The following is a 17,675-nucleotide window of genomic DNA, read 5'->3' as shown; positions in this document are numbered from 1 at the left end:
GGCACACTTAGATAGCAGACTGATGGAATAGTAACTCCTTATGAGGAGTGCGACATTATGGGAACGATCAATTGGGGGTTGGAAAATGGAGGGGGTGGGAAGGGAATCCCAGATTATACAGAATTGTATGATAAATTTCAAAAATAAAAAATTAAAAAAAAAAGACAGGGCTTAAACAAGAACCAACAAAAAGTCAATCCTCAGATACAACTAATGAGTTTTGAAACTTTCCTGATTTTATCACTTCTCGGCCTTTTGGCTAAGATCAAGTGTGAAACTTTCCTGACTTTAAGACAGTTCCTGTTATGAAAAGCTAACAATGACTATGATACTTTTTTTTCCCTGGAAATTGAATATTGTTTTGTTAAAAATTACTACATAATTATTTCTTGTAATGTTTCTAATAAGCCCTTAAAGTATGTACTAGCTTTTTTCTTGTGTGAATTGTAAATGTCAAAAGAATACTAGCAAACTTATAGATTAAGCTTCATCTTAATAAGTTAGCGGGACACAGTTTGACCCCACTTTAACACAGAATTTTTGAGACATGAAGGAATTAACATGTTAGAAAGACTGTTTGTATAAGCTGTTGTGCTGTGTTGGTGACATTAATCTGTCAGGGCTAGTGCTTTCAAAATGAGACTTGGCAAAATGCAAGTTATATTTGTTGAATATTCATTCATAATAGAAAAGCCTCCTAATGCCTCATTTATATTGTCATTTAAATCTAGTGCCACTTTAGATTAATTATAATCCAAATTATAGCTCTGTGCAGTACAAGAATTAATATAGAGTTTATCCAGATTAATACATTTGCATTGAAAATGTAATATGTCTTTGCCATGGCTAAGGGGACCACTTTTTAATAAAGGAGTAAACATGAGGAAAGATGGAAATTAACCTTCATTATTGCAATTAAATTTATCCTTTCATTTTAGTCTCATTAGGAAGAATACTGTACTGGTAATTATAATTTAGAATTGTTTAGAGTTGAATACTATCTTCTATGATATCCAAGTTTTACATTATTCAAATTCTATCAAATGCATTGATTCATATATAACAACTTAGTGTTTTATTGGTTTATTTTCAAGATTTGCTATGAGTATATGTGTGTTGCTGAGTTTTCTTCACTTGTCATGAATATAAACCAATTTACAACCTTCCATATTTCAGGGATTGAAAATTATTAAGGAGGCGGCATTTGAACTGAAATGAATTATGTCATTTTTACAGAAGCAATCTCATGCGAGTTAAATAATCCCATAACTGACAGATAATCATTGGCTCATCTACTTGGCAGTACTTATTTCTAATTAGACTTCATTTTTTTAGTTAAAATGCATTAAAATGACATTTTTAGTTGAGAATATCATAGTGTCTTTTATAACACAAAATGAATTATGATTTTTCTAATGTAGAATAACAAACAGGGTTTAATTTTTTAAGAAGTTGCAAGCATGAAACATGAGTAATCACAGAGCTTATTCAAAAATTTCTTAAAATTAATTGGACCTTACTTAATAGAAGGCATTTCCAGGATAACATCATTCTGGGAAAAAAAAATCCTGCAGTTGATTTCCTATAATTTTCCAGAAATGTCATAATATTAAATCTGAGGTTGCACTCCCTTACAACTAATTCCCAAGACCTGGTTCATTCTGAAGACTCTGAAGTCTCTAGGGCTGCATATTAGGCACCGGTAGGCAGCTGGGGTATCTAGCTAAGCTTAGGTGGTCTTTTATGTATAGTTTTATAATATCAATTTGAAAAAAGAGTCATCTTTAGGATATTCCTCATGTATATTACAAGTATATCATGGTTCAATTAAGTAATTAGCCTAGAATTTCCTGACTTGATATACATGTTGGATTGAATTATATTGCCAACAGTTACCACAGTCATGGGTATAAATAGTTAGTGACTCTAAAACACTGAGTTTCTTGATGTAATTCGGAATCACTAAACTCAAGGGTAAGCATTATTATTAAATATTCATAAAAATACAATCTTAATATACATGGTGTTAATTATACCGAATATGCACAACAATGTAAGTCTTGAAAATATGTTACAAGCTTTGAAATTGCTAGGTTTTTTATTCTTGGGAGTATCAATATTAGTGTAAACAGCATATTTAATACATTTAGAAGTTTCTGGAAGACTTGTTCTAGTTTTTATATTTCACAGGATCTACAAGTAATGAGTAATAGAAATTTTTCTTTGTGTAAGTTGGTCTTTGTGAACATAAGAATAAGGCCAGCTCACTATTTGATCTTGTCCAGTTCTACCACATACTCAAAAGAATGATAATGAAATATAACATATTATCATTCTCATAAGGAAATACTTTCGTGCCTTAATGGAAAGTTTTAAAAGAAAATTACGCAGAAGAGGAAAGACAATAGGCATTTGCTGATTTAAATGACAATCATTTATTGCAACTTGACTTGACATATTGTTTTCTTAATGTTTGCTTTTAGTATTCTTCAAGCAAGAATACAAAGTATATTGTACCTATAAAAAGAAACTCTCTTTGGTGCTGGAATTAATTATAAAATAGACACATTGTTTTTGATGTGTCTTCAGATATCTATCAAATACTTGGATATTTTTTAGAAAATATAATGAGATTTTTCAATATATCTCAAATTTAAAATAATTTAAGTATTACTACAATAAATTATTTTATTTTTCCAAATATTTAATAAGGATCTACGTTTTCTCAGGGGTACGTGTGTGTTTGTGTGTGTATGAATCATTGTGTTGATTTAAATAAAATCCAATGCCTATAACTTAGAAATCAATTAGCAGTATTATCTGTTGGAAACTGGCCACTAAGTCCATATCTACCACAAACCCAAGAGAATAAAAGTATTTTAATACATTATTTAAATTCTGTTTTAATTTTATCTCCTCAGAATCAATTTTACTTTCAAATTTCTTTTTGAATTTTAAATTTTTGAAATTATACTCGTGTTACAAAGCATGGACTCTATTCATGGTAGAAATAAGAATGTACTGTTTTGCTCTTATTCATTTTCACTGTGTTCTCACAATATCCTTGACCTTATTTTTAAATTAAAACTGGATTATTTTGCAATAAGGTGCAATTTGTTCATTTATACAATCTGTATGTGGATTGGAAAAAAATCAAGATAACTCTTCATGCACAGCATACAATAAGATTACGCCTGGATTATATATTTACGCGGGGTCTGATAGCAATCAATGGTTTAGCTTCATTGCATTTCAAGATGTATTTGCACCCAGTTGTCCAGTGATAGTGTCCTCACCCTGGAAATAATTTAGTTGCAAATTGACTGGAAGATGGTGAAAATTGAAAGTTAAAATTAGAAATACTCATAATAAACAGCAGAAAAAAGGTCAGATGATGCCGTGCTATGATGAGATTGGAATGGCTGGTAAATGAGGTTTTGTGTTTGTCGTGAGATGTATGTGACATGCCTACCCAATGTCGCTGTAATATCCAGCCTCACAGAGAAGATTATTGGGCAAATTGATGCTGCAAAGAATTTTCTGTTCGATTGGGAAATTAGATTTGCACTGTTTTCTTTGATGCGTTTGAAGCTTCTGCGCATTATATTGCTCATCTAGGAAAAGTTTTAAACTATCTCTTAACACCAAATATTCAGATCAACCTCATAAAAATTGTCTTCAGATTTGTAGTATGATATTACCTGTACAGCAACACCTGAAACATCTACAGAAGAGTGGAAATCTCTAGTCGTAGCAGCAGATACACAATGTATGATTGCTTTTTCAATCCCTTCCATTTTAAATCCATTCTGGACGTCAAAATATTATTTTTGTCCCTGAGTTACATGGTTAACTCTCGGAATACTGAGATACTTTCAGTGACTAAACATTTTGGAAGGGCGATAGGTAATTAAATATTGGTAATAGTAACGTTTTTCTAAGTTACCCTTCGTGAATAGAAGTAGATGTGCTTTAACGTGATAAAGGCATTCTGAGACAGAGAGCACATGTAATTGATGAATCTTTCAAGGGCACTACGGGTTATCTAAACACAAGACAGGAGTACATTTAAAATATATTTATAAAGTCCACTTAGTTGGCAGATAAAAAAAAGTGTGTTTTTTGCCTTTTTCGGTAAGCACCATTTAGAAGTGCTTGGTTTCATTTTTGATTCAGGGTCACAACTATTTGAAACATGCAATTTTTTTCTGATTTTGACATTTTCAATGTTTTTAAATTGAGTTGTATTATTCTGTTTTGGGAATTAGGAATAATCACAACAGAGAAGGAGCCAAAAGTAAGTGTGGCAGGGGGTACCCAGTCACTCCTGCTAGCAAAGGAAGAGGATGTTGCAACAAAAAGGTCAAAGCCTGCAGAAGACAATAAATTCTGTCATGAACAGGTAAGTATATTTCTTTTCTGTTTATGTCTTCTTTATATAAAAGCTTGATATGATTATTTGAAAGGTAGGGAGAGACAAAGAGAGATCTTTCAGCAACTGGTTCACTCCCCAGGTGGCCACAATGGCCAGGCTAAGATACGAGCCAAGAGCTCATCTGGATTTCCCACTTTGATTATAGAGCCAAACACATTGGCCATGGCTTTAGTTGGCCAGTAGCAGGAGCTAGATCAGAAACAGAGCAACTGGGTCTCAAAATGGCATCCACATGGAATACAGGCATCTTAGACTGTGGCTTACCTGATTAATACAGCAATGCTAGCCCCTACATCCTTTCTCTGTGTGTGGTAGTTTAGAAACCTAAATAATGCTGTGTTGCTGACATATATGTCGATATTGTGAATGACAATATGAAGGGTATTCAGAAACTTTATGGAAAATGCACATTATGAAAAAGCATGATTAGATTTCAAATGTGTTTTACATCAAAATATATGCTTCTTATAACTCCATTTTCCATGTACTTTTGCAAGCCCCCTTATATCATTAAAACCCCTGATATGACATCTAATGTTCTCATGTTATAAAAATTTTCAAACTGATAGTAACTCTATCTATTCAATATTTTGCAGTTCTATCAGTGTCCTTATTGTAACTACAATAGTAGGGACCAGAGCCGGATCCAGATGCATGTCCTGTCGCAGCACTCTGTGCAGCCAGTCATCTGCTGTCCTCTCTGCCAGGACGTCCTCAGCAACAAAATGCACCTGCAGCTGCATCTGACACACTTGCACAGTGTGTCTCCAGATTGTGTGGAGAAGCTGCTTATGACAGTAAGGATACCAAGTGTTGATGCATGTGTGACATGGTCTATGGAAAGGTATCCATATGAATCTGTAATGACGGGTTAATAGAAATCCATTTGTTCTGAGCTACTTAAAGAATTCTTGCTGATTATATTATAGAAACCATAATCAAAGCCCATTGTGGTCTCTTTTGCTTAGAAAAAGAAAAAGCTAAAAGGCATAGCTTCATTACCATCACACTGAGAGATGATTTTATATCTACAGTGTTAATCAAATGACTTATGTGGGCACCTTGGGTTTCAAACATTTTAGTTACGACAGTAAAAGGAAAGACCTACAGAAAGTTGCAAGCCATATTAAGAAAAAGAAGGAAGGAAGGAGAGAAAGAGAGAGAGAGAAAGAAAAAGAAAAGAAAGAGAGAGAAAGCAAGAGAGAGAGAGGTAAGAAAGAAAGAAAGAAAAAAAGAAAGAAAGAAAGAAAGAAAGAAAGAAAGAAAGAAAGAAAGAAAGAAAGAAAGAAAGAAAGAAAGAAAGAAGGAAAGAAAGAAGGAAAGAGAGAAAGAAAGAAAGAAGGAAGGAAAAGAAAAAGGAAGAGAGAGAGAGAGAGAGAGAGAGAACAAGTTGATCTACGGATCTGAGATGAGAAGGTATAGCGTTGAACTGTAATATCCAGAAACTGTCTCTTTGCTTAGAACGTTGTAAGTAGGATTGGCAAATGCCAAATGGGAAATGCATTGGAGTTTGTGATCGCTGGGGTACATTTAACACAAACCCCTTTGGTTTTCAAAGGTGCCTGTCCCTGATGTGATGATGCCAAACAGTATGCTACTGCCAGCAGCCGCCTCTGAGAAATCAGAGCGGGACACACCTGCAGCCATTACAGCTGAGGGTTCTGGGAAGTATTCAGGTATGCCAGCTTCTGATGGAGATCTGCAGAAAACCTTCTCAAGGGCTCGCCTTTGTGGCTGTACTCTAAGTTTAATACTATCAACATTTTATTTTGAAAAGGGGCAAAAAAAAAAAAGTATGACAGTTCCAACAGCCAGATTTTCCAAGGCATATTCAGTATCTGGTTATCTCTACCTGTCCTTGGGAGATCCAAGGATCACGTAACCAAACATTTGTGCCAAGGTTGTAGCTCTTCAGCTCACATTGATTTTAGCATACTGTAATTACTTTTGCTTTATTTTCTTCTATATTCTGAAATTACTTAAGACTTGGGGTTGGGGGTCACTTTTTGTGTACTTTTATGTCCTTAGTATCCATCCCAGTGCTTGTCACATGGTAGTCACTCAGTAAATAGTTCTTGAAAGAATTGATTATATGAGGGAATCCTTTAGAGGTTTCTGTTTATTTTTTTGACATTTAAGGAATAGCTTTTCTTTCCATCAGAGATATTTTTGTGCTGTCTCTGAACAGGTGAAAGTCCAATGGATGACAAAAGCATGGCAGGTCTTGAAGATTCAAAGGCTAGCATGGAAATAAAGAGTGAAGAGCAGAAACCAACTAAAGAATCCTCGGATGTGTCAGAATGGAATAAAAACAGCAGCAAGGATGTGAAAATCCCTGACACACTGCAAGATCAATTAAATGAACAGCAAAAAAGGCAGCCTCTCTCTGTTTCTGACCGCCACGTTTATAAGTATCGTTGCAACCACTGTAGCTTAGCTTTCAAAACTATGCAGAAGCTTCAGATACATTCCCAGTATCACGCAATTCGGGCTGCGACGATGTGTAGCCTGTGCCAGCGTAGTTTCCGCACATTCCAGGCTTTAAAAAAACACTTGGAAGCTGGCCACCCCGAGCTGAGTGAAGCTGAACTTCAACAGCTGTATGCCTCCTTGCCCATGAACGGGGAACTTTGGACAGAGAGTGAAACGATAGCCCAGGATGATCATGGCCTGGAACAGGAAATGGATAGGGAGTATGAGGTGGACCATGAAGGGAAGGCAAGTCCTGTGGGCAGTGACAGCAGCTCTATTCCAGATGACATGGGCTCTGAACCAAAGCGGACCTTACCTTTTAGAAAGGGGCCCAATTTTACCATGGAAAAATTCCTCGATCCATCTCGTCCATACAAATGTACAGTGTGTAAAGAGTCGTTCACCCAAAAGAACATCCTCTTGGTCCATTATAATTCAGTCTCTCACCTGCACAAGTTGAAAAAAGTTTTGCAAGAAGCCTCTAGTCCTGTTCCACAAGAAACCAACAACAGCACTGATAACAAACCCTACAAGTGTAGCATTTGCAACGTTGCCTACAGCCAAAGCTCGACATTGGAAATCCACATGAGGTCTGTCCTTCATCAGACAAAGGCCAGGGCTGCCAAGCTGGAGCCAAGTGGTCACGTGTCCAGTGGGCACAACACCACAGCAAACGTTAATAGCCCTGCCCAGGGGATGTTAGAGTCAATGAGTTTAGCAGCCGTAAACAGCAAAGATACTCACTTAGATGCCAAAGAATTAAATAAAAAGCAAACTCCCGAGTTAATCTCTGTTCAACCTACACATCATCCTCCACAGTCACCAGCACAAATCCAAATGCAACTGCAGCATGAGTTACAACAGCAAGCTGCATTCTTTCAGCCTCAGTTTCTGAACCCAGCTTTTTTGCCTCATTTCCCTATGACTCCAGAAGCACTGCTGCAATTTCAGCAGCCTCAGTTTCTTTTCCCATTCTACATACCTGGGACCGAGTTTAGCTTGGGGCCGGATTTGGCCTTGCCAGGTTCTGCCACTTTTGGTATGCCTGGAATGACAGGAATGGCTGGCTCCTTGCTTGAAGACCTGAAGCAGCAGATTCAAACACAGCATCATGTTGGCCAAACTCAGCTCCAAATACTTCAGCAACAAGCACAATATCAAGTCACACAGCCCCAGCTGCAGCCTCAAAAACAGCCCCAGCCGCCGCAGCAGCCGCAGCAGCCACAACAGGCAAGCAAATTATTAAAACAAGAGCCAAGTAACCTAGCCAGTGCAGACTGCCAGATTACGAAGGACTTACCATCCTATAAGGAAGGGGAAGAGCTCGCCGAGAAGCAAGAGAAACCAAAGCAAGAATTTGTAAGTGAAGGAGAAGGACTCAAAGAAGGCAAAGACACAAAGAAGCAAAAATGCTTGGATCCATCCATTCCTCCACCTCGAATAGCTTCTGGGGCCAGAGGAAATGCAGCCAAAGCTTTACTGGAAAATTTTGGTTTTGAACTGGTCATTCAGTATAATGAAAACAGGCAGAAAGTGCAGAAGAAGGGCAAAAGCGGTGAAGGTGACAACACTGACAAACTGGAATGTGGAACATGTGGTAAATTGTTTTCCAATGTTCTTATTTTAAAGAGTCACCAAGAACATGTACACGGGCAATTTTTTCCATATGGAGCACTAGAAAAATTTGCTCGTCAGTACAGGGAGGCCTATGACAAGCTTTATCCAATCTCTCCATCTTCCCCAGAAACCCCGCCTCCACCACCTCCACCTCCTCCACTGCCACCAGCTCCTCCACAGCCTTCTCCTATGGGCCCTGGAAAAATCCCCAACAACGGCTCCACTCCTCTGCAAGCCCCACCGCCCACTCCTCCGCCACCACCCCCGCCGCCACCTCCTCCTCCCCCACCTCCGCCCCCTCCTCCTTCAGCGCCCCCACAGGTCCAGCTGCCTGTTCCTCTTGATCTCCCACTCTTTCCTTCCATTATGATGCAGCCCGTGCAGCACCCTGCACTTCCTCCCCAGCTCGCCCTGCAGCTGCCCCAGATGGACACTCTCTCTGCCGATCTCACGCAACTTTGCCAGCAGCAGCTGGGATTGGATCCCAACTTCTTAAGGCATTCACAGTTCAAACGCCCACGGACAAGAATTACAGATGACCAACTCAAAATCCTGAGGGCTTATTTTGACATCAATAACTCTCCAAGTGAAGAACAGATCCAAGAAATGGCAGAGAAATCTGGCCTGTCTCAAAAAGTGATCAAACACTGGTTTCGAAATACTCTTTTTAAGGAACGGCAGAGGAATAAGGATTCCCCGTACAACTTCAGTAACCCTCCTATAACTGTTTTGGAAGACATCAGAATTGACCCACAGCCCACTTCTTTGGAACATTACAAATCTGATGCATCGTTCAGTAAGAGGTCTTCTCGTACGAGATTTACCGACTACCAGCTCAGAGTTCTACAAGATTTTTTTGACACAAATGCTTACCCGAAAGATGATGAAATAGAACAACTTTCCACTGTTCTCAACCTGCCTACCCGAGTTATCGTCGTATGGTTCCAGAATGCCCGTCAGAAAGCTCGCAAGAGTTATGAGAATCAAGCAGAAACTAAAGATAATGAAAAAAGGGAGCTCACCAATGAACGGTACATTCGAACGAGCAACATGCAGTACCAATGTAAAAAGTGCAATGTGGTTTTCCCCAGAATCTTTGACTTGATCACGCATCAGAAAAAGCAGTGTTACAAGGATGAAGATGATGACGCCCAAGACGAAAGCCAAACGGAAGACTCCATGGATGCCACCGACCAGGTGGTGTACAAACATTGCACAGGATCTGGCCAAACAGAGGCAGCCAAAAACACTGCTGCTCCTGCCACAAGTTCTGGCTCTGGGACTAGCACCCCCCTGATTCCGTCGCCCAAACCAGAACCTGAAAAGACGTCTCCAAAACCTGAGTATCCCACAGAGAAACCAAAGCAGAATGACCCCTCCCCCGTTCCTCAAGTCAGCAAGTCAGCTGCACCGCCAGCATCGGCTTCCTCAGACCCAGCCCCGGCTTCCACTGCTCTGCCACAGCCACCCAAACAACCCTCCCAACTGATCGGAAGACCTCCCTCAGCCTCTCAAGCCCCTGTCCCCTCCAGTTCCCTGCAGATTTCCATGACTTCTCTCCAGAACAGTCTACCTCCACAGTTACTTCAATACCAATGTGATCAGTGTACAGTTGCCTTCCCCACCCTAGAACTCTGGCAGGAGCACCAGCACATGCACTTCCTTGCTGCTCAAAACCAATTTCTCCACTCTCCATTCTTGGAAAGGCCCATGGACATGCCGTACATGATCTTCGACCCCAACAACCCACTCATGACCGGCCAGCTGCTGGGAGGGTCTCTCCCGCAAATGCCTCCTCAAACCAGTTCCTCTCACTCGGTGGCGCAGGCGACAGTGGCAGCCTCCCTCAAAAGAAAATTGGATGACAAAGAAGACAACAACTGCTGTGAGAAGGAGGGGGGCAACAGCGGGGAGGACCAACACCGTGACAAACGTCTGAGGACCACCATCACCCCGGAACAGCTGGAAATCCTCTACGAGAAATACCTGCTGGATTCCAATCCTACCAGAAAAATGCTCGACCATATAGCACGGGAAGTGGGGCTCAAGAAACGAGTGGTGCAAGTCTGGTTCCAGAACACGCGAGCACGCGAACGCAAAGGCCAGTTCCGGGCCGTGGGACCGGCGCAGTCCCACAAACGGTGTCCTTTCTGCCGAGCGCTCTTCAAGGCCAAGTCCGCCCTGGAGAGCCACATTCGCTCCCGGCATTGGAATGAAGGCAAACAGGCTGGCTACAGCCTGCCCCCGAGCCCTCTGATTGCCACGGAGGACGGAGGGGAAAGCCCGCAGAAATACATCTACTTCGATTATCCATCTCTGCCGCTGACGAAAATCGACCTGTCGAGCGAAAACGAGTTGGCGTCCACAGTGTCCACGCCCGTGAGTAAAACCGCGGAGCTGTCGCCCAAGAACCTGTTAAGTCCGTCTTCCTTTAAGGCGGAAGGACCTGAGGATGTAGAGAACTTAAATGCCCCGCCGGCCGAGGCTGGGTACGACCAAACTAAAACGGACTTTGATGAGACTTCGTCCATTAACACGGCCATCAGTGATGCGACCACGGGCGATGAGGCCAACGCCGAGATGGAGAGCACCACGGGCAGCTCGGGGGACGTGAAGCCCTCCTTGTCGCCCAAGGAGCCCAAAACGCTAGACCCTTTAACCAAGACGGCCAGCACCCCTACCGCGGAGGTCTGTGATGAGAAATTTCTCTTTTCTCTCACGAGTCCGTCTATCCACTTCAACGACAAAGATGGTGACCATGACCAAAGCTTCTATATCACCGATGACCCCGATGACAACGCTGACCGCAGCGAGACATCCAGCATAGCTGACCCGAGCTCCCCGAATCCGTTTGGGTCCAGCAATCCTTTCAAATCCAAAGGTAACGACCGGCCAGGTCACAAGCGTTTCAGAACCCAGATGAGCAACCTTCAGCTGAAGGTACTCAAAGCCTGCTTCAGTGACTACCGCACGCCAACCATGCAAGAATGCGAAATGCTGGGAAACGAGATCGGGCTGCCCAAACGCGTGGTCCAGGTGTGGTTTCAGAACGCAAGGGCCAAAGAAAAGAAGTTTAAGATCAACATAGGGAAACCTTTTATGATCAATCAAAGTGGAAGCGAAGGCACCAAACCAGAGTGTACCCTGTGTGGGGTGAAGTACTCCGCCCGCTTGTCCATCAGAGATCATATTTTTTCCAAACAGCACATTTCTAAGGTGAGGGAGACTGTTGGCAGTCAGCTGGATCGCGAGAAAGATTACTTAGCTCCTACCACTGTGCGACAGCTGATGGCGCAGCAAGAACTTGATCGCATAAAGAAAGCTTCTGATGTCCTGGGCTTGACGGTCCAGCAGCCGGGAATGATGGACAGCGGCTCTCTCCACAGCATCAGCCTCCCAGCCAGCTACCCGGGACTCCCTGGCCTTCCTCCAGTCCTGCTCCCTGGAGTGAACGGGCCATCCTCATTGCCTGGATTCCCACAAAATTCAAACAGTAAGTCACTTAAAAGGACAGTCAAGTCTAGCTAATTCAGTAACATTAGACAACCAATCAGACATAACCCAGAGCAGCGGTCATTTGGATGTTTAAGAGGTTCAGTCAGCGAAATCAGGAAATTATTGAAATGATTGGCCATGACCACTGACCACGAAGAAAGGCAATGTAATTAAAATCAGAAAAAAAATGAAGATTAGAGAGCTCATAGCAGATTCTTAAAATTACAGTATTTGTACCATTATCATTTTCTCTTTGTCTTAGAAATACTGTTGTTTGTTCATTTCGGTACTGATTTTCAAATGGTATCCGAATGCAAAAAGACTATGTGAGCATGGCACTTGTTATACATTTGAGAAGCTAAAGCATTATTTTATTAAGCATGCTAATTTATGCTTTTACCAACAGGAAAGAGTTTTTGTTTTCATTTTTTCCCTCCATAAATCCCATGAAGTGCAAAATTTGAAGTCGCTACCCACACGAATTTGCTAGCAGATTATAAAAGTTATCGTTAAGACTTAATGACTAAAAGTAAAACTTCTCTGATAATTTCTAAGTGAGCAAGTTGTACAAGTGGTGCAAGATTTTGATTTTGTAGCATTGAATGTTACTTTTTATTTAAATAAATCCCCAAATCTTACAAATATATTATCACCCTGTGGCTTTCAACCTTTGTCCCTCAAACCTCCTACCCCCACTAAGATTTATACTAAGGAATAACTAACAGTGAAACTGTCTGTGGTAACCGCAGACAGTAAATCAAATTCCATGTTCATCAGGAGAAATGCAATTTGTGAAGTTGATATTCTGTGAATAGGTTAGCTATTCAGGTGTATCAGAATGCATAGATATGGTGAATAAATTGAATGTAGACAAACACATACCCCAAGACATAAGAAAACATGTATAACTCAAAACAGTATGTTTTTCTCTCATAATATCTTTTATGTAATTTTTGATTTTTTAAGATTATTGCTTCCTTTTCAGAAGGAAAATTTGGCTTTTTAAAAAAGGTTTATTTATTTATTTTTTTTTGGGGGAAGTCAGTTATACGGAGAGGAAGAGCTTCTGTCAGATGATGCACTCCCCAAGTGGCCACAATGGCCAGGGCTGAGCCAATCCGAAGCCAGGAGCCAAGAGTTTCTTCCAGGTCTCCCATGTGGATACAGGGTCCCAAAGGCTTTGGGCCATCTTTGACTGCTTTCTCAGGCCACAAACAGGCAACTTGATAGGAAGCAGGGTGGTTGGGATACAAACAGGAGCCCAAATGGGATCCTGGGATGTTCAAAGCGAAGACTTTAGCCGCTAGGTTACTGTGCCAGGCCCCAAAATTTGGTATTTTAAAACTACAGCTACAGTAATTACCTGTGAAGGTGCTTCTGAAATTTCATGGGAAAATGGAATTCATAGAGTAAATATCTTTTGCAACAAAAATTTTTGAATCCCATGCATACTTTTTTCATAATATTCATTTTTCATGAACTCTCAGAAATACCCTCACAGAAATACAGTATTTTCAAGAAACAGGGAAGCTTTTAGTGTTTCATTTTTACAAGCGGGACTTTTAAACGTTTCTATTCCATCCTTCTCTTATGGAAAACAAAATCACTATTGTGATCTTGAGAAATTATTTCTATATTCACCTTGGCAGTGGTATCCAGTAGGCTCCTGGCCATTGCTAGCTCCCCACCTCCCTGCTCTGAAGGACTTGTTGGCTGTAGAGAAACACGGAGAGTAGCTATATGTGGAAAAAATGCTACCAAGGAAGTGTCTGCAACATCCCTTTCTTTAACTATCTCACCAACTCCCATCTCACCCAAAAGTACTTTGAGTTTATATTATTTACCTTGGTACTGTCTGACATATTGCAACTGTAGTTGTGTATTTATTTTGCTTATGCGTTTTAGTGAATTCAGATGTAAGTGCTTTGAGCATATTATGATGACAAATTTTCTTTTGTGCATATAGAATTAGCTTGATTCCTTTTTAATCTCATTTTGTGTACTATGCTCACTGACACATAGAAAAATGTCGTATGTGGAAGAGCTCCTGAGATCACATATCTAAAATAGAGGCATTAAAGATATTTTTTACAAAGTCCAGCAATAGTTGAAGCAGTTATGCCTTTAAATTCACACATGTGCTTTGATTACTGACCCCTGTGTTGTCACCCTTGAAACTGATGGTCAAAATATCTTGTGTTTCTTTCTCACTGGGTCAGAATTCTTTTGTTGGGATCATGCATCCTGTCATCTGCCATTCTCAGTTGTCACTGATGCTGGAATACAGAGGACCTTTAATGAGTCAAACGTCAAGACATCATTTATGATATACAGTATTCTCCCACCATTCTACTCACCATCAACATAATTAGCATCCCTCACCTGAAATAGGAGCCCTGTCTATACTTACAAGTATTCTTGGGGGCAATTCTGGAGGCAACCTCTCCAGACTGAAAATTATCTTAATGTACCAGATACCAAGAAACTCCATGCTCTTGAATCTATTGCTTTATTCAATTCTGGACCAGAACAAGCCCACAGAGTGTTGTAAAGTCAAAAGTTCTATGAACATTGCTACGTGCTGGAATTCACAGTTACACTTGAATTATTCCTTTGTGACAGAAATTTAACCTTAGCTCACCACAGCTATCAGTGAAGTTCGGTCTTAGATCTTGAGTTTACCTCTCTTTTAGGTTAATTTATATGTAGTGAGGAATGTGAATATGTTAACCAGATCATGGAGTACAGCTTTGGGCTTCCATCATTATTTTCCTAGTGTATCATTACTTCTCACTTACACAAGTGTCATCTTTGCTTTATGGGATAGACAGGACCTTGAGCAAAACTTTTGAATAGGACTTAGTTTATGGTTTCCTTCACTTGAAGTTGGGTTCAAATGTTCTGTTCTGGGGGTAAGAAAAAGGACTAGAAAGCTGCTGTAGCGAGTATGAGATGTGCTGTAAAGTAAGGAATTTGCCCAAAGACGGAAACCCCCAAATGAGCTTAATGGAAGTATATAAATTTCTCTTCAGCATTTACCAATCTCTAGGTTTCCTGATTTAAACATGCATTTTATTTCATTTGGGAAATCACTGTTCTAGTTGGATATCAGCCTGGGACTCACATGTTTATCATATGTACTGCTTCTGGAATAGTAGTCCAATCACATGTTTAATGTTATTAATTATTGCTCATTTTCAAATAAAATTAATTATTTATACTTTTTTCAATTCAGTTTTTTCCCTATTGTGATAATATGCAAAACGGGAAACAGGAAATAGAAAATCACGTTCTGTGTGCCTAAGCAAACATTAGAAAGCTTTGGGTTGACATTTTGTCCTGTAAAGGGCTAGTTTCCTTTGTCATTTGGGTGAATAGGAAATTACTTAATTTTCTAATTTTAAGTATTTTCTAAATAACTCTGAGCAGTGTCTGATTTTAAGTGTTCCCTTTCTGTTTGGAGGTACAGCCTAACCCAATTTCCTTATAGGGAACTTTTGAACATACCTTTATACTTCTACATAATTCACTAGCACATTTGGAATAAATCTTGATATGAGTCAAATCCTTATTAATTTTCATGCAATTGTCTTTGTCCTCATGAACACAATTATTTTTATTTTCATTTCAAAATGAATTTTCCCCAGAAGGCTTAGGTCAAAGAAACTTAAAGAAAAGAAATATTTTATTCTTGAAAGCATTACCCTCAGGAATAGGTAACTAATTAAAGACAGCAAAAGTAAAGCAAAAACGATATTAGTATAAGACTGCTCTCAAAAAAATGTATCACGATGTAAAAATATTTAAAAGAACTGGAGTAGTAGTTGGGAAGTAAGAATGTATGTGCAGCATTTTAAGTTGGGAAAAACATGAAAAGTTAATATATAGTAAGCTTAGTTTGAATTACCACTATTTATTCTATATTAGGAGTACTTGACAAAGCTGTGGAAAGTGGAAATAACATATATTTATTTTGGTGCAAAAAGTAAAAATCCATGCATGTTTTCTCCATAAAGTACACTTTTTCATGAACTTTTGACAACTCCTCAAAATTACAGGTTAAACAATTTCTTTATGCTTAAATAAATTTATCTTTCAATTCTCTTTCCTACAAATTTTTGAACACATATTTTTATAAAGGATACATTATTATAATTGTTCTAATTTGAGAGGAACTACAATTATTTTATAAACTAACATCTTTTACTGGCACACCCATAAATATCTCCTCTTTATTCTTAATCTGTATGTTTCTCTAAAAATCTTTCTTAACACTTGGATACTTACCACATCTATTTCTCAAGATGTTGACTTCTAAAAAAACCCTAGTGATTGTTGATTACATTATTCAGGATTCTTTTTATTTACAGTATTCTGAAAATGTGTATTATTTCATTATCTTGCCCCTGGACAGGAGCCTGTATATCTCACCTGATGAGAAAGTCTAAGTCAGCAACGAGTGCTCTATCTTGCCTTCCAACAGTAATGACTGTTTCTCATGTCTCTTAACTATTTAAAAGGTCTTACGTTCTTTTGTCAAGGAGATATGGTAGCTAGAGATGATTTTTAGATTTGGAAAGAAAAATACTGTGACTGAAAGGGAGTGTCACTATCCAGTGTAAATAGTTGATATTCTGCAATATATATATATATATATATTTGTATTGATTACATTGCATTATATGACACAGTTTTATAGGCACTGGGATTCCCCCCACAACTCCCCAGCCCCCACCCCCCATGGTGGATTCCTCCACCTTGTTGCATTACCACAGTTCAAGTTCAGTTGAGATTCTTTCATTGCAAGCATCTACAAAGCATAAAGTCCAGTGTCTTATTGTGCAGATAAGTTCAACAGTTTCTTGGGGAGACCATCTCTGGTCTGAAGGTAGAGCCGGCAGAGTATCATCCTGATCAATTAAAAGCCCTGGCATTACATCAGCAACAATTTATAATATTATGGAATTAGTTGATATGGCATTAAGTAACCAATATGTTAAAAGGAAAAAAAAAAAAGAATGCAATTTCTGAACCACATCCTGTGACTTCTACATTGACATTTCAATTATTAGTTTATATACAACCGGGCTCTATACACCCTAAAATGGCTATAAATTACTGTTCAGCTGTCTCATGTCTATTTTAATTTCAGTATTTAGCAGTTTATAGCGTTGAAGCATGATTTTGTTGAACCTGGCTGTTTTTCAGGTGGTTTAACTCTATAACTCTAACAAGACATATGTCAACAGTTTAGGTGGACAGTTTTAGGAGGGGTGTGCAGAGAATTCTGCAATATATTTAAACTAATGCTTGGAAGAAAAGTCTATACCTGTTCACTACAGAAACAATTTTTCCCTAAATATTTTCAATTTCTCTTCAGTTGAATTTGTGGATGGAGAACCCATATGTATGACTATATTTGAATGTGAAGCATAGGAAAAGTTTTCTTACTTAAAAACAGACCAAGTAAGAAACCAGCAGCCTTTTTTAATGATAGAGTAGATACATGTGGTTTTTGTGCCATTTGTATATCATTTTTTAAAACATTTTATATTTAGCATCAAATATATGATTAACTTTATTTATAAAAGATGGTCCTATTAAGTCTTATAACCACCCCCTGGTACTTCTACTGACCATATGAAGCCTTCATCAC

At 39.2% G+C, this 17,675-nt stretch overlaps 1 protein-coding gene across 1 annotated transcript in view; it reads left to right on the top strand.

The window, feature by feature from the left end:
• The window catches only part of ZFHX4 (zinc finger homeobox 4), a 198,983-nt gene that overhangs the window by 177,221 nt on the left and 4,087 nt on the right, over positions 1–17,675 (top strand). The window contains exons 7-10 of the mRNA XM_040995516.1: positions 4,269–4,402; positions 5,032–5,232; positions 5,994–6,111; positions 6,624–12,017. Coding sequence (XP_040851450.1) covers positions 4,269–4,402; positions 5,032–5,232; positions 5,994–6,111; positions 6,624–12,017 — 5,847 coding nt within the window. The remainder of the gene's footprint in view (positions 1–4,268; positions 4,403–5,031; positions 5,233–5,993; positions 6,112–6,623; positions 12,018–17,675) is intronic.

The sequence above is a fragment of the Ochotona curzoniae genome, unplaced genomic scaffold, assembly GCF_017591425.1.
Source record: "Ochotona curzoniae isolate NIBS_2020 unplaced genomic scaffold, NIBS_Ocur_1.0 contig_1071, whole genome shotgun sequence".
NCBI classification, from domain to species: domain Eukaryota; kingdom Metazoa; phylum Chordata; class Mammalia; order Lagomorpha; family Ochotonidae; genus Ochotona; species Ochotona curzoniae.
The sequence above is the reverse complement of the archived record's forward strand: the minus strand, read 5'-3'. Positions and strand labels throughout refer to the sequence as shown.